General features: G+C 43.1%; 1 protein-coding gene and 1 long non-coding RNA gene across 2 annotated transcripts in view; one reads left to right on the top strand and one right to left on the bottom strand.

The window, feature by feature from the left end:
* Positions 1-5,752, top strand: part of Dsg2 (desmoglein 2) — a 42,701-nt gene extending 36,949 nt beyond the window's left edge. The window contains exon 15 of the mRNA XM_052155750.1: positions 2,601-5,752. Within this exon, the coding sequence (XP_052011710.1) occupies positions 2,601-3,623 (1,023 nt within the window). The 3' untranslated portion in view covers positions 3,624-5,752. The remainder of the gene's footprint in view (positions 1-2,600) is intronic.
* On the bottom strand, positions 1,517-13,576 carry LOC127663932 (uncharacterized). The gene is made up of 3 exons (XR_007973069.1): positions 13,289-13,576; positions 1,998-2,062; positions 1,517-1,669 (listed from the first exon to the last, which is right to left on the bottom strand). It is a non-coding gene; the product is annotated as an uncharacterized LOC127663932 (long non-coding RNA).
* Positions 13,577-18,254: the final 4,678 nt, after the last annotated feature.

The raw sequence follows: 18,254 nt of genomic DNA, 5'->3' as shown, positions 1-18,254 counted from the left end.
AAATATGAGATTCTAGATTACTAAGTGGGCTTTTGTGAGGGATACATACAGTTAGTGGGGAAGTTTTGTGGGGTTTTTTTAGATTGTATTTGCAGGTGATGAGAAAAACAGTTGGGAACTATTGAAATGGCCAGTGGTAGCTAAGTTACTCAGTGTTGACAAGTGGCCCCGCGATCCGTTTAGTTCTTTTTCTTCATGTTTTTACCTGTCACTTTGTTCCTGCTCTGCTTGTGTCATCTTCGTTGTGAGACATGCTAAGAGAGCAGATTGAGCCAGGGGCACTGCCATCCTGTGGCACAGGAGAAACGGCAGTGGCAGAACCAGACATCGGCTCTGGTGGCCTTGTGTCTCCTTGCTGGCATAAAATACCTGACAAACACATCTTTTTTCCTTTTTCTAAAGATTTATTTATTTTATGTATGTGAGTACAAGCCGTCTTCAGACCCACCAGAAGAGGGCATCAGAACCCATTACAGGTGGTTGTGAGCCACCATGTGGTTGCTGGGAACTGAACTCAGGGCCCCTGGAAGGGCGGGTAGCCAGTGCGCTTAACCACCGAGCCATCTCTCCACCCCGACAAACACATCTCAAGGAGGGAAGATTTATTTGGGATCATGGTTTGAGAAGTTTGCGACAGACCATCACGGTGCAGAAGGCGTGGTGGAGAACTCATGGGACAAGTCGGATTTGTCCTCGTGCAGGAAGCACAGAGATGAAGGCTGGCTCTCAGCTCATTCCCTTCTGCTTTCCTTTTTATTTGGTTTGGGACCCCAGCCCTTGGAATGGCACCACCCACATTTATGATGGTGACTCTGCCCTCCCTGTTCAAACCTCTTTGAAAACTGCCTCCTAGACACACCTAGAGGTGTGCTGCCAAGGCAATTCTAAATCCAGTCAAGTCAGTAATGAAGATTAATCATCACAGGCTCCTTCACAATTGCATTTGTTTGGTCAAAGAAAGTCATGTAACTATGATAAGTGATCATGGGTCAGAAAATACGGCCCCTCTGCAAAAGCAGGCTTCCGAGGAACGAACACAGGAAGGAAGACAGAGATTGTAGTCTAAAATACTCGGGCTAATAAGTACACTTACATTTTTGTTTTGGGAGGGGGAGTCATTTGTTTGTTTAATTTTATTGATTTTATATATATATATGGGTGGGTGTTTTGCCTACATGTGTGTCTGTGCTGTGTGTGTGCAGTTCCAGTAGTGGCCAGAAGAGGGGCCCAGAACCCTAGAACTGAGGGTACATGTGGTTCTCTGCTGCCTTGTGGGTGCTGGGAATCAAACCCAGGTCTTCTGGAAGAGCAGCAAGTGGTCTCAACCACTAAGCTATATTTCTAGCTCCACATTTTTGTAATTTATATGATAAACTTGTGACGCTGAAGGGAACTCACATATATTCATACACACACACACACAACCCATGAAAAAGTTACACAAGAGATGAGCATACGTCATTGCTCGAGGTTAGCAATTGAAAACAGGACTACAGATAAGTGTTTCACCTAGACAAAATTTATCCCAGAATAAATTTCATAACTAGACAAAACCAGAAGGATTTATTTTATTTCAGAGTGGAAACCAACCAATTAATTCATGCAGAAATGTAGCGTTCCTACATATGCCAGAGCTTTATGACAGGAATCCAACGCCTTAAAGCAAGACCTGCCAGAGAAATAGACAAATCCACAATTATAGTCAGACACTGAAAAGAGAAGACAGGAAGTCAACAAGGCTATGAGGGAACCAGCAGCATAGTCAGCTGGCTGGATCTAGTTGACATGGTAGAACACTGGGTACCACAACAACTTAAATAGGTCTGGTAGCGTCCAGGGATAAGGACTTTAGCTCAATAAAGGAGCTTAAAGCTCTATGTTCAATACACACGCACACACACACACACACACACACACACACCAGATAAAAATAACTAGAATGTGGAAGCTATCATAAGACTGTCAAAGAATCCATGGCTGGCAGTAAAGAAACATACCTGTAATCCTAGCACATGAGAGGCTTAGGAGAGAGGTTCCAGGAGTTCCAGAATTTGAGGCCAGCCTAGAATACATGAAAATCATGTCTCAAAGAGAGTAGAGGTTTTCAGGCGTGTCCATTGTGTGCAGGGATTTTCACCAATTAGCATTTGGCATAATTTCCATTTGTTTTTTTCCATTCCTCACTCAAATAAGCACATGTGTGTGCCTACAAATACAGTGTGCATATTCTCTATTGCACACAATACAGCTGACAAAATAAACCTACAATGTGCATTTCAGTTTAAACACTGATCAGTTCCGTGATCATGGTAATCTTGTAAAGCAATTACGTCTTCTATTCGGTGGCTAACTGGGTTACTAAAACACTAATCACTTTTAATCTGAAGTTGTGCCCCACCCGTTTTTCATCTTTCATATTAGTATTTTGTGAGATGACACACCAACCATGACGTAGGATGACTTGATTGTGTTCCTCTTATGTTTTCTTGAAATTAGACTCCTTTTTTCCCTAGTTTTTGCATTATATCAATAAATATCAAGCCTGGTTTTAAAAGAATTTGTGCTGGTAATGCTCTGTCTCCATTCTTATTTTCATTTAGAAAGTGGCCTCCTACGCTGGGGAAGACGAGCTTCACATGGCCAAAGACTGCCTTCTCGTTTACTCTCAGGAAGACACGGACTCTCTCCGAGGCTCCGTCGGGTGCTGCAGTTTTATCGAGGGAGAGCTGGATGACCTGCTCTTGGACGACCTGGGGCTCAAATTCAAGACCCTGGCTGAAGTTTGCCTAGGTCGAAAGATCGACATGGCCGTGGACACTGAACAGAGGCAAAAGCCAGTCAGAGAAACAAGCGCGAAGGTGGCTCCCGGCTCTCACTACGAGCAAGTGACAGCCAACTCAGAGAGCACGTTTTCCTCTAACAGTGCCCTCCAAGCCCCCAAGCCTCTGCATGGAGCACACACACAGAAAGTCACACAGGAAATTGTCACTGAGAGCTCTGTGTCTTCCAGGCAGAGTCAGAAGGTAGTGCCGACACCTGATCCTGTGGCTTCCGGTAACGTTATAGTGACGGAAACTTCCTATGCCGCAGGTTCAGCGGGGCCACCCAGCACTGTGATCCTGGCTCCCAGACAGCCACAGAGCCTTGTTGTGACAGAGAGGGTGTACGCTCCAGCCTCTGCCTTGGTGGATCAGCATTATGCCAATGAAGAAAAGGTCCTTGTTACGGAACGAGTGATCCAGCCTAATGGGGGCGTCCCTAAGCCTCTCGAGGTCACCCAGCATCTGAGAGATGCACAGTATGTTATGGTGAGGGAGAGAGAGCGCATCCTTGCACCTAGCTCAGGCGTGCAGCCCACTCTGGCGATGCCCAGTGTGGCAGCAGGAGGACAGAATGTCACCGTGACAGAAAGAATACTGACTCCTGCTTCCACGCTGCAGTCCAGTTACCAGATTCCCAGTGAAACCTCCATCAAGGCTAGGAAGACCGTGCTCTCTAGTGAGGGAGGCATGGGCCCTCTGCCCAATTTAGATCTAGAGGAATCTGGTCATCCCAACTCCACTATCACCACATCGTCCACCAGGGTCACCAAGCATAGCACCGTGCAACACACTTACTCCTAAAGAGAAGCCAGCCGCAGCCTGATCCGGAGCTTAAGTAGCTCCCACGGGATGTGTTTCCACGCCCCTAATGTTATATGAGCCACACAAAGGCGTGCACGCTGAAAGAACTAATCGACATGCCAAAGGCGCAGTGTCTCAGGTGGGGCTGTGTTTCAGAAATGCTCTGTGATTATTGGGGGTGGAGTTAAGATGATAGTTCCCGAGTGCCTTTTAGTGCACTGTGCAAGCAATACTTGCAAATGGGACACGTAAAACTGGGTTCCAAGAACTTACCAAATTAAAGCAGGGTATCTAATCCATCTGGTCCAGAGAGATGGGTCCCTGCACAATGCAGTGATATCCAGCATTATATCACAGAACCCCTTATATTACAGAACCCCTTATATTATATTACAGAACTATAGCTACCAAATAGCGCATTCACCCAGAGACACATCTCCACTCTGGGCCTTCAACCTCAGTTTTTGGTTCACTTTAACACTGGAACCCTAAGTACACCAGAGGCCAGAAAAAAAAAAAACAAAACACTGGAGCCCCTTTTAATTGTGTAAAGTTGACTGGAATTTAGAACACTGACAGGATAAGAATACATATTGTATATTGTCCCTGCACATGATATGTCCTGAGAGTTTAAAAAAAAATGACTTCATATTTCTCCTCATTTATCAGAGGTCATAAAAATGTTGAGCATTTCAAATTAGCCATGATAGCCGAATGTGGTGGTGCAGGCCTTTAGTCCAAAACTCAAGAGGCAGGCAAATCTCTCCAGGTTCTAAGTCAACTTGGTCTATATAAAGGCTTCCAGGACAGCCAGGGCTATATAGGAAAACCCTGACTCAAACAAACAACAACAAATACTAGTAATGATCCAGGATAAAATTCCTAGTTAACTTTTCTGTAATGTGATAGTAGTCTACGAAGAAAAACCCCATCATGTATCTGTTTCTTAGCTCCAAGTTAATGCACTTAGGGGCTGGACACATGACCAAGTGGTTAGGAGCACATTACTACTCTTGCAGAAAACCCTGCCTTCAGTTTCTGATGTCCAGATACTGTGTCTCACAACCAGCTCTAATTCCAACTCAGGGGATCTGATGCCCTCTAATGGACTCCAAAGACATTGCACTCACAGTTGAGTGTGGTTAGTGAGCCGCAGTATTCCATCACTCTTACATCTCAGTGCCTCTCAGAGCCGCCATATTCTCCTCTTGCCGTTGGCTGCCTTACATTCTCAGTGCCTCTCACAGGGCCCAAGCCAATATCCATGGGTCAACGTAAGTTCCACAAACCACTCTTGTATAATTAGTCGAATGTCAAGAAGACTTGTAGTTCCATGATTTGGAATTATGAACTTTATCACCTTGATATCTGGAAGTAATTGGCTGGTCATGACTTGATACACATGAAGTAAATATTTTATCATAAAAACCCTTGAGTAGTTGGCCCAGTTTCATTCAACTTCCTTGCCTTGTTTCTCTAAGGAGGTTGTTGTTTGGATTGTGCGGAAAATCAATGGAAAGTGTTGTATGATAAAAATTTGCTTCTAAAAAATGTTTTCAAACCTATGTATATATCAGTCACAATTTATATCCATGTTTCCCACCCAAAACAAATGTTGAAAAACCATCAAATTTCTGGATATTTTGCTAGGAAATGCTACACTTACACTTTTATAGACTTTTTAAAAAATGTTTATATGAATTGTGTTGTGAAAAAATGTTATACTGTGCCCCCTATGATGCATGAAGTGGTTTTATGCATGGTCTGCTGTGTGGGGTAGAGGTCTCCTAATTCCTATGATCTGGAATTGTTTACTTTCTACAAAGTAAGCTTTGTGGGGATATTGCTTTCATTTTCTTTGTAGCTGATGTTATTTTACCAAGTGTGCAGCAGAAATTACACTACTGTTGGTGTTATGAACACATCCTATGTGCTTAAAAAAACTAAGTCTTGAGCTCCCTTTGTGGGTGGGTTTGAGGTCCCACTTCTCTGTTGTACAGGGTATAATCTTCCTTGTTCCTCAAACGGTGATTTGCATTAGTTTTTACATTTGTTCCTTGGGAGGATTGCATTTGTGTGTGTATCCATGTAAAATATTTTAATAAAAAGGCCACCTGCCTTCAGAGTGACCACTCTCCATGTCTTCCTACTGAGGTTTTAGGAGGAATGTTACCGTGTGGTGAAAGGAGCTTCCTGAAGACAGATGCTGCCTGGGCTGTGGTACTTAATATGATCTGCCCTGCCAGCCCAGACAGCCTCTCTGGAAGAACATTGCTAATCTTCCTAAGAAGGGTAGTGTCTTAGCCAGGGTTTCTATTCCTGCACAAACATCATGACTAAGAAGCAAGTTGGGGAGGAAAGGGTTTATTGAGCTTACACTTCCACATTGCTATTCATCACCAAAGAAAGTCAGGACTGGAACTTAAGCAGGTCAGGAAGCAGGAGCTGATGCAGAGGCCGTGGAGGGATGTTCCTTACTGGCTTGCTTCCCCTGGCTTGCTCAGCCTGCTCCCTTATAGAACCCAAGAGCACCAGCCCAAGGATGGCACCACTCACAAGGGGCTCTCCTACCCTTGATCACTAATTGAGAAAATGCCCCACAGCTGGATCTCATGGAGGCATTTCCTCACCTGAAGCTCCTTTCTCTGTGATAACTCCAGCCTGTGTCAAGTTGACACACAGAACCAGCCAGTACATGTAGTTACATTGAATATTAACACTGAATAGTCTTTTACTGTACATCGCTGTGCTCTTGACAGGAAATGGAATTCTACCCAAATCAACCCAGGATTAACTGGAAATGTGGTAAACTAGACGTGTAGTTAATATGCCCAGCGCACCTGACACTGTAATACAGTTCTCAGCAGTCGCATGTCACTTTGGCAGCACCCTGCATCATAAGTTTGTGACTGGTTTTATTACCTATCTAAATTAAATTTTAAGCAGGTTCCAGGGTTGTACTTCTGTTTGGTTAGTCCAGCAGCTTTATTCTTAAGGAACTGAAGGTCACCCTGACCAGAAAGAAACTACAGGAATCTCTTTTTTTTTTTTTTTTTTTTTTTATCGAGACAGGGTTTCTCTGTGTAGCCCTGGCTGTCCTGGAACTCACTCTGTAGACCAGGCTGGCCTCGAACTCAGAAATCTGCCTGCCTCTGCCTCCCAGAGTGCTGGGATTACAGGTGTGCACCACCACCGCCCGGCTTACTACAGGAATCTCTTATAATTTACCAGAGAAGGCGAAAGCTCCCCCATCTGACCCGAAGAAAGGACATTTCTCTACAGTGTTTAGAGAGAGCTGTTTTAGTTGTCTGTTACTTTTCACAACAAAGGATATGAGTCACTGCAGCAGCAAAAGAAAGAAAGAAAGAAACTATGATTCTATGCTGGGACTTTAGGGGAAAACATATTAATGAGAGGGAAAACAAGACCATTCACATGCATAAGACACATGGAAAAACTTTAGAATTGAGCAAGTAGAAAAAAATGTTTAAAATTCGCCTTTGCATTTTTCAGAGCAAAGCTTTAAATGAATTTAACAGACCACTTGTTCAAAGAATAACCCATGGCATGGGGAGGGGCTAGCCCGGAATTCCAGAGAATTCCAGGGAACATGGGCAAACAGGATTGACAATCAGTAAATGGGTGCTTCTACTTGCAGATCAGCATGGAGGGGGTATCCTATGACTGGCTGAGGTTTAAAAACAACAACAACAACAACAACAAAAGTAATACTTCTTTGTTTTTACCTAGTAACCAAATGGCAGTTCATGTAAGGACTCAATTTGTGGGTGCACCTTAGGCCCAAGTTAGTTTAACTGTGTAACTACTTAGGCTGGCACAAAAGAAGAGCCATGCAGATTTCTGACAGGAAAGATAAATCAGGAGAAGGCCACTGGGACAGATGTGGTAAAGAAGGGAGCATCTGTCTGAAGATTGGTGAATCAGTTCCTCCTCCCCCAACATGAGAGAGAGAGAGAGTTGTTACCCACTCTCCCTGGTCGGGGACAGATGCCCTTACAAACATAATCCACCCTTTCCTACAGGGTGAGTTTGAAGACAGCCAGGACTATACAGAGAAATGCTGTCTCAAAAAATAAACAAAAAAAAAAGTTAAGTAAAGATGGTATTTGGAGCCGGGTGGTGGTGGCACACGCCTGTAATCCCAGCACTCTGGGAGGCAGAGGCAGGTGGATTTCTGAGTTTGAGGCCAGCCTGGTCTACAGAGTGAGTTCCAGGACAGCCATGGCTATACCGAGAAACCCTGTCTCGAAAAAAACCAAAATCCACAAAAAAACAAAACAAAAGATGGTATTTGGTGTGTGACATGCCTGTTCTGGGCCGGGCGGTGCTCTGTGTCCCTGGGCCCACTCCTATGGGAAGTGTGCATAACAGAAGGTTTTCTTCTGCTGTTTCACTGGAAGTCAGATTCAGTGAGGCTCCTGCACTAATCCTGCCAGCGACAGGGGTGGTAATATGATTGCTGAAGGGGCCCTCACGATTCTCTTGAGAACACCTGACTCTTCCACCAGGGATTCAGCACAGGGCCATGGTTATCTTTATGCCCACCCAGGTGCTAATCAAATGTCGCCTCCCGTGCCTCACAGACCTTCCCTTCTCCTATCATGCAGCCCACTTGATAACATAAATTATCATCAGACATTCAGAACCGAACCCTAAGAGGCTGAGAATGGATTGTCGCTGTTCCCCAGATCACAAAACCCACCGACCCATAGCGAAGTCAAAGAAATAACATGAGCACGTGCACCTGTTCAAAATCCAGATATGCGAGACAGGCTTGACGGCATGCTCGCACCACCTGTGACTCCAGATGCTCCGGGGTCGCCCCGGAGACTGGTACTGCTAGACCGGCCAGAGTAACAAGGCAGAGAACGAGGCTCCGAGAGCCTTGGGTCAAAATTAGCAGGAAAAAAAAAAAGGATAGCAGTAGAGAGGAAAACTAAAAAAAGTCTTATTCCCTTGCTAAATGTCCATAGCGGTTGTGTTTATATAAAGATAAAGGAAGGAGGGGCTATGTTTTGGTGGGTGTGTAGTCAGGTATGGGGGCCTCCTGGTGCCTCCGGGGGCCATGCTGAGGCATCCCTTCCCCCTTATAGAACAGAGTTTATTCAGGGAATGGGGAGGGGAGGGGAGAGGGAGGTAGAGACAGAGAAAGGCAGAGAGAGTAGAGGAAAGGAGGAGTAGAGGGCGGCCATGAGCATGTGGAGAGAGAGGGGAAGGGAATGGGGAGAAAAGGAGGTGGGGGTGGGGCAAGAGAACAGAGCAGGAGCAGGAAGGCAAGAACAAGAGAGCGAGGAGAGAGCGAGAAGCCCCTTTTATCCTGAGTCAGGCGCACCTGGCAGTCGCCAGGTAACTATGGGGCGGAGCTTAGACAAAATGCTAACAACTACATCTTGCCCTGATACAGGGATACTCCAGTGTCAAGTGATGTGTGCTTCCTTATCCTATCCGGACAACTACACGTAACAGAGCACAGTCACGAGGAAGCCAGTGCTATTAAAATGAACCCAAAAGGTCACGCTCTGTGGCGTAAAACCCCAGTTATTTGTAGGCATAATGTTTTCATACACTGTGTAAAGGTCATCCTTGTGTTATTCAGATGCTGATTTCTCTGCCCTCATAGCTTGTTTCAATCCAGACATGGCTTTGCTACATTGATTCTTTTTTTTTTGGGGGGGGGGGGGGCTTATATTTTTTTATTTACAACAATTTTTTATTTTAAATATATATTTTTTATTGAAAAGGGAAATAAAAACATTTTATGATAAAATTAAAGATCTACATGGAAAAATAGTCAATTTTAACGTGTTTGTTTATTTATTTTTTAATTTTACCAGAAATATTTTCCATGTAAATCTTCAATGTTATCTGAAAATGTTTATAATTCCACCTTCAATCAACTTAGAATTATCTTTATGCCTATCATTTTATCTATATAATTCCCATGATAATCTTTAATTTTAACATGTTTTCTATATATTTCTATAATTTTATCAGAAAGATTTTCCATGTAAGTCTTCAAGTTTATCAGAAAATGTTTATAATTCCACTGTTAATCAACATAGGAATACTTTTATGCCTACCACTATTATATCTATATAAAATTTTCCATGATAATCTTCAATTCTAATATGTTTTTCTACATTTTTCTATAATTTATCAGAAATATTTTCCACGTAAATCTTCAATTCTATCATAAAATGTTTCTATCCCATATTTCAACTAATTTAGGAATGTTTTACATGTCTACCACTTTACTCCTTAATTTTCCATGAAAATTGTTTGGAAACAATTATCATGTGTTTATCTGAAATATTTTCCATGTAAGTCTTTAATTTTATTATAAAGTGTTTTTACGACACTTTATAATTTTATTATAAAGTGTTTTATTGGCGTACACCTGTAATCCCAGCACTCTGGGAGGCAGAGGCAGGCGGATTTCTGAGTTAGAGGCCAGCCTGGTCTACAGAGTGAGTTCCAGGACAGCCAGAGCTATACAGAGAAACCCTGTCTGGAAAAAACCAAATCCAAAAGAAAAAGTGTTTTTACTTCCCTTTTCAATAAATTAAAAAAAAATTAAAAATTAAAAAAAAGAAATATAGCCTCCAGATAAATTCACTGTTTACATTTATATTTAAAAAATAAAAATTCCTTTTACAAATGGTGCACAACATTGGGCATGTTATCCAGATCCTTAAAATGTATATTCAGGCCTTAAAAGAAAAGTTCCCTAGGGAAAATGGGTGCTAGATGTTGGTATTCTGTCTAAGCTCCACCCCACACTTACCTAGCAACTGCCAGGTATGCCCCGCCCCATAGACCTGGCCCACTATAAAAGGGGCTACTTGCCCTCCTCTCTCTCTCTCTCTCTCTCTCTCTCTCTCTCTCTCTCTCTCTCTCTCTCTCTCTCTCTCTCCTTTCCCAGATCTGCCTCCACTATACCATTAACTCCCATCCTCTGCCCTGAATAAGCTCTGCCACACTCCCTAAACCCTTCTCTCTCTTTTTAAGCCCCCTTCACTAGAAGTCCCCAGGACGCAAGACAGTCTATCGAGGGGATAGAAAGACAGCTGCTACAGCTGCGGTCCAACCCCCTTCTCAGGGGCCAAGGCTGGCAGCAGCCTGCTTTGGACTGGAGCCCAGACAAACAGAGAGGACTGAGCAGATCCAGGCCTGGGAAGAGCATGTGCCCTGACTCCGCTGCCTCTTGCTAATAACTGCCCAGCACCCACGCAGGAGACACGGGGCAAAATGGCTGGCATGCATGTTTAGCAAAGGCCATTTCTCCGAGGTTTTCCCAAAGGCCCAGCTGTGCGAGCCGCTTGGCAAAGGTGGCGATCCGGCCAGGCACGTGGGCTTGGGAAAACTGTAGGAACGCAATTAGATCTTAGGCCAGAGCCAGGCTGAAGGCAGGCCTGGGAGACAGCGCCAACAGATACAGAAAACCAGGCAATTCCCCCTTGCCTCTGGAAATCTCAAAGCCCCGGCCTCTGTCCCACTGAGGGAGGAGCCCAACACTGATCAACAGAGGAAAACCCTGCTGTGTACCTCGCAGTGGGTCCTAGCAACTCTGCAGCTCTTCTGGCCTCTGGCTGGGGCAGACAGTGCAGTGGTCCTGCGGTCTGAGGCTGCGGAGCCAGCTTACTTAACACTACCAAAATGTCTCCTGCTGGTCAGACTCGCTGACCGAAGGAGCCAGCCCTTAACCCTACAACTTCCCAGAGCCGGGGAGGAATTGGGGTCGAGTAAGGTAACAGACCAAGTTACTGGTGATAGGGCAGAAACACACCTCTTCTCTGTGGGCTGAAAGAACAAGCCAGAACTGCTGATACCCGGGAAGCAGAAGCCAAACTCAAAGAACAGACTTCCCAGTCAGGTAAAAATTGTTTAAATCCTACTTCTATGCTCAAACAAAGGGAGCTAAATATAAAACACCATACCTAGATATAAATACACTAAAGTTGATATTTTAAGGAAATAAGGCAGGGTTGGAGAGATGGTTCAGTGGTTCAAAGCACTGACTGTTCTTCCAGAGGTCCCGAGTTCAATTCCCAGCAACCACATGGTGGTTCACAGCCATTTGTAATGAGATCCAGTGCCCTCTTCTGGGGTGTCTGAAAACAGCTACAGTGTACTCACATACATAAAATAAATAAATCGCTTAAAATTTTTTTAAAAAGATGGGAGACAATAACAGATGTCTTAAGTGGTCTCTGCTTTCTTATATGGTTCCAAGATATAAATAAAAAAGAGATTAGAAATTATGACAAGTATTACATTAATAACCTTTGTTATTTTTTAAGATTTATTTATTATATGTAAGTACACTGTAGCTGTCTTCAGACACCCCAGAAGTGGGCATTAGATCTCATTATGGATGGTTGTGAGACACCATACAGTTGCTGGGATTTGAACTCAGGACCTTCGGAAGAGCAGTCAGTGCTCTTAACCACTGAGCCATCTCTCCAGCCCATAACCTTTATTTTTACTTTAATAATTAAATGGTCTTTTACTTCTTCTCAAAGACAAATGCTTTATAGAGACAACAGAGAGATAAATGAAATTTGGAGACAAGGTTTAGAGGAGACCTTACTAAAATTAAATCAAAATGAGTAGATACTAAAATATCAGAATTACCATTTAAGGAAAAGTAAAATAAGAAAGCGAGGCTTGGAACAGAAAATACAAGAACCTATCAAACAGAATGAACAACAAGAAGGGAAAACTAAAACTTAGTGCAAATGCTTAGAGAAAAGGTGAGGCCAAGAGGAACAGGATTCGATACATTCTGCATGGCCACAAAGCTGGCACTTTCTCCCTGGCTCGTGCTGCATTGCCCAGGCTCCCCTCCTGCCTTCTTCAGCCCCGCCCACCGCTGTGGCTCTGTGCAGCTGCTGGTTCCGCAGGTTCACCGAGTGAGGCCCCGCCCCTGCCAGGGATCCTGTTTGCTGCCCCGCCCCCTCACATTCCCCAGTTAGTTCTGCTCCGGGTTGACGGGGGGGGGGGGGGGGGGGGGGGGGGGGGGGGGGGGGGGGAAGTGGGTCTGGCACCGCCCCTTGCATCTCTTTGTGAGACTTGCTTTCCCAGGGCACGATCACCTGCCGCCCCTACACTTGCGTTTCCTCTCGCGCAGGGGGCTCCTGCGCTCTGCCCACCGAAGCTGCCACCGGGCCCTGCCTGCCTGCTGGGCTCACAGCCGCGGGAAAAGCAGCTTTGGCCCTGCCCGCCCCTATCTGGCCCTGCTGCTGTCACCTCCTCCTTCTTTGATCACTGCTGTTGTTACTTTTGGATACCCTGCTTGGCTGCCTGCTACAGCGAGGAGAAAAATAGCTTTCACCTTGTCTGAGAAGCTGCTTTCCGGCGTGCGAGGGAGCCCCTCCCCTCCCTCCCTCTCTTCCTCTCTCTCTCTCTCTCTCTCTCTCTCTCTCTCTCTCTCTCTCTCTCTCTCTCTCTCTCTCCCTCTCTGCCCAGGACTTATAAAGAGAATAGCGTGCACGTTGTTGGGGTACAGAACACACTACTTCGGGCACTTCCTTCCCCACCCCCATTCCCCACCCACCACCTACCACCCTACCTAGAAGGCCGCAACTGCCATTCACCTGCGCCTGTCTAGCTCCACGCCCATCCCCAATTGTTCTGTCACTTACCTGGCACCCAGAGCTGCCTCTACCTCCACAGTGTCCCTTTTCCAGGTCGTGGATCAAAATTCCCCAGCTCCAACAGGGATTGGGCCATGGGCTTACTGGGCTCTGTGACTTGCAGGCCTCTCTACAGCACCTTTCCAAAGCCCAGCATAGATACAGCGCCATGCTGCCACACCCCTGGTTCACGGCCTGCCCACACAGTCCAAGTCACAGGCCTGAGCCCACCTGGACAAACTCACTTTCTGTCACCACAATCTCAAGCCACTGCTGTCAGCTCTCTTATTCTGGTCCTAGCCAAATGTCTCTCTGCTAATACATAAATGTGTCTTTCTCTGCTTACACAACCTGTCAAAGTTGCTTAAGATTTTCGTTCCTATCCTGTCTTGATAAATAATGATTTTTGCTAATGCCATGAAGTTGTGGTCTACTCTCCTCAGATATGACCAATCAATTTAGCCCGCAATCTTGTCAGAAGTCTGCTAATTATTAATATATTTAAGTTTATGACAGACAATCTCCTGAAGTCTTTAACAGTTTACCCCACAGGCTGTAGAGATGACTCAGAGGTTAAGAGCACTGACTGCTCTTCCAGAGGTCCTGAGTTCAATTCCCAGCAACCACATGGTGTCTCACAACCATCTCTAATGGGATCTGACGCCCTCTTCTGGTGTGTCTGAAGACAGCTACAGTGTACTCATCATCTATATAAAATAAATAAATAAAATCTTTAAAAAAAAAAAAGTTAGGTCAGGTGGTGGTGGCACACGCCTGTAATCCCAGCACTCTGGGAGGCAGAGGAAGGTGGATTTCTGAGTTTGAGGCCAGCCTGGTCTACAGAGTGAGTTCCAGGACAGCCAGGGCTATACAGAGAAACCCTGTCTCGAAAAAACAAAACAACAAAAAAAAAACAAAACAAAAAAGCAAAACAAAAAAACAAAAAAGTTAGTCCAAAAACAAATATATTAAAAAAAAAAAAAACAGTTTACCCCAGGAGGCCTCAAAAGATATAGACCCAGCTTCAAGAGGCTGCTTGGATTGTGTTACAATAATCACTGAGAAACACAGTGGACAAAACTGGATACCCTCAGAGTCGAATGACTTATCTAAATCCAGGTAAGTCATTTCTCATGTCACATGTATCTATTCCACAGGGAAAAAAAGGTTCTTCTGGGCTTAAAAGCCAGACTGACTCTGCCCAAGTTGCCATGGAGACCACAGAGACCACAGGAAACTGTTGGCTAGTGGACTCTTGTCAATTTTTAATTGATCTATGACTGCTAGATTATTTTTTATTCTTCCCCAGATTTCTGACTACATTGACAGCTAAGGTAATTGTAGCTTGAAAGCTAGAAAAATCTTTCACAGATGTAATCTGTTACCTCCTTACCTAAACTCGGTTTCCATTGATTAAATGCTTCATATTTCCTCTTCTTGCAATGCCACTGTCCTAACATTATCTGAGTTCCTGTAAATGTGTCTAACCCCAATTAACATTCCACTATATGAAAAACTCATCTTAAAAAATGTTCATGTTGTTATATCTTTTGTAAACTCATAAGCTACAGGAATCCCGAAACCCACTCAGATTTTACCTCTCATGAACCATATAGACTCCACCCAGATTAGTACTTCTGCTAAAAGTTCCCACTTTCCACATTAGGTTGATCCACATTTCAGAGAGTGGGATTCCTCTGAGTTTCAAATGAACATCTAATAAAAAATTTTTCTTTCTTCCAAATGTACTTAATCTATATATATATATGCGCAAAAGCCTAGTTTAGATTAATTAACATAAATCAACAACAGACAAATGGCATAACCTCTTATCAAAAACTCCCAGTGACCTCTCACAGGCACCAGTACCAAACAGTGAAAATATATGAACATGAGAGGGAAAGGTTTGCTTTCTCAGTACCTACATTTAATAGAAGTTGCAGGATAAGGAGATATCACTGGAAAGTTCTACCAGAAGGAATGCTAATCTTGTGCCAATATTTTGTATAATAGCCATTAGAGATGATTCATAAATGATTTCCTCAATGTATAATTTACCATTATATCTTATTGACTGATTCAGATACAAATACCTTGGAAAGAATGTTTGATGAAATAAAGAAAACCTTTCCTTGTTGGGGATTACAAATCACCCCTGAAAAAATACAGAGGACATTCTATTAATTACCTAGGCTATAAGTCTAAAAAGGTTAGACCACAAAAAGTACAAATCAGGAGAGACCAATTAAGGGCTCTTAATGATTTCCATAAAGTATTGGGAGATATTTATTTACTGGCTGCAGTCTACAACTGGTTTGGCTATTCAAGAGCTAAGTGATTTATTTCAAACCTTACAAGGTGATAAAGGTTTAAATAGCCCAACTGAGGCTGAAAAGAAGTTAGCTGATAGAAAGGAAACTACAGGATTCACATCTAGATCTTATCGATCCAAAGACAGACTACATGTTAGCTATCTTGCCTTCTACTCATTCCCCCACGGGAATTCTTAAGCAGAGAGATTATATTTTTAGAATAGATATTTTTTAGCACACAAACAGTAAAAAATCTAAAACCCATTGTCACATTAGCTCTCTCAGTTGTTAGGTTGACCAAACCAGCCTTTCCTGAAATGTCTGGAGCTGCTGCTGGAATTTCCCAGGCCATCTACCCCCTGTGGCTAGCCTACAGAAAGCCAGCTACTGTTCATTCAGATCCCCCTAACCCTGTGAAATGAGAACACTAGAGACTTATAATATACCACCCAGATTTATAATGGTAAGTCTCCAACCCAAAAATGCCTGTATGAAGAACACAAAACTCAATTGACATAAATACAAGCTGCACACCTAGACTGAGCAAACATACTCTACACTACTCCATTGTCCATCTATGAAATTCCTAGCCACTTGCAGCTCCTACAGGCTACGTGGTTCTGGTTCATCTTCTTCCTCCATCTTTCTCTCTGTCCTCCACCTTGTCTGACCCTTCCCTTCTCTTCCTGTTCTGCCCAGAAAATCCTGCCTCCATATCTTCACCCAGTGATTGGCTTCCTGTCATCTTTATCAGCCAATCAAATAACTAGAGGAAATTCCCCTACAGATCTTGGTACCTAATGTTGAGATTACCTCATTATGGGCACAAGATGAACATTGGCAAAAAGCTCGCAATTTTTTGGGAAAGACTAACAACAAGTTCAAACAAAACTTCAAACTACTTCAATTTATAAAAAGAACTAATTGGATTCTCCCTTGTATAATAAAAGAAACTTCAATTTCTGAAGCCCCTACATTTTACACTGATGCAAATAAATCCAGAAAGAACGAATATAAATCAGAAGATATAAGTGAGGTGGTTGAAAGTCCTTACCATTCAGTGCAAAAATCAGAATAAAATCCTTCTGGTATTATTAGATTTTCAAGAATATCCTAATATAGTAACTGACTCTCAATATGCAAAAGAGTTGTTTTGCATATAGAAACTGCTGAACTTATTCAGGATGATTCCAAATTGACTTCACTGTTTTTTCAACTACAACAAGTAATCTGAAATAGAAATCATCCATTATATATAACACATATCAGATCTCATACGTGTCTACCTCTAGCACTAGGTAATGATGATATTGATCAGCTGTTAATAGGAAGTATGCTAAAGGCTTCAGAATTTCATAAAAACACCATGTTAATAGCAAAGGTTTAAAGAAAGAATTCTCTATCACTTGCCAATAAGGCAAAAAAATTATAAGGAAATATTCTACTTGTTCTTTATATAACTGTCTTAGTCTTGGTTTCTATTTCTATACAAACATCATGACCAAGAAACAAGTTGGGGAGGAAGGGGTTTATTGAGCTTACACTTCCACACTGCTGTTCATCACTAAAGGAAGTCAAGACTGGAACTCAAGCAGGTCAGGAAGCAGGAGCTGATGCAGAGGCCATGGAGGGATGTTTCTTACTGGCTTGCTTCCCCTGGCTTGCTCAGCCTGCTCTCTTATAGAACCCAAGAGCACCAGCCCAGGGATGGCACCACCCACAAGGAGCCCTCCCCCTTGATCACTAATTGAGAAAATGCCCCACAGCTGGATCTCATGGAGGCATTTCTTCTCCTGAAGCTCCTTTCTCTGTGATAACTCCAGCCTGTGTCAAGTTGACACACAAAACCAGCCAGTACACTAACCAAACTTTATTACCTGCAGGAAATAACCTTAAAGATACTCAAAGAAATAAAATGTGGCAAATGGATGTGTTTCATTTTCCAGAGCTTGGCAAACTGAAATGTGTACACCATACTATAGGCTCATACTCAGAATTCCAATGGGCAACTGCTTTGAGTTGGTTCTGAATTACACATTTGAAAGGGCTGGTTCTATAATTACACATTTATTAGAAGTTATGGCAATTATGGGTATACCTAGGCAGATTAAGACTGACAAACTCCAGCATATGTCTTTAATAAAATAAAAGTTTGCATATTATAATATAAAACACATTGCACATATATCACACAATCCTGCAGGATAAACAGTCATTGAAAGATTCAATCATACTTTAAAAGAAATGCATAGGAACTTGGAGAGTTGGCTCAGTGGTTAAGAGTACAGTCTGCTCTTCCAGAGGTCCTGAGTTCAATTCCCAGCAATCACATGGTGGCTCACAACCATCTGTAATGAGATCCGATGTCCTCTTCTGGTGTGTCTGAAGACAGCTACAGTGTACTCACATGCATAAAATAAATAAATCTTTAAAAAAAAAAAAGAAATGCTTAATAAACAGAGAGGGGTATCAAAGAACTCCCAGAGACAGATTACATAATGCTTTATTGACTTTAAATTTCTTAAATGCTAATGGACAAAAACAACAGCCACTAAGAGACATTGAATTATAGAAATAAACAGTTGAATTACATATAAGCCTGTTTATTTCAAAGATATATTAACCTCAAAATGATAATTCAAAATTGAATTATAGAAATAAAC

The sequence above is a fragment of the Apodemus sylvaticus genome, chromosome 13, assembly GCF_947179515.1.
Source record: "Apodemus sylvaticus chromosome 13, mApoSyl1.1, whole genome shotgun sequence".
NCBI lineage: Eukaryota > Metazoa > Chordata > Mammalia > Rodentia > Muridae > Apodemus > Apodemus sylvaticus.
This window is presented reverse-complemented; position numbering and strand designations above follow the sequence as displayed.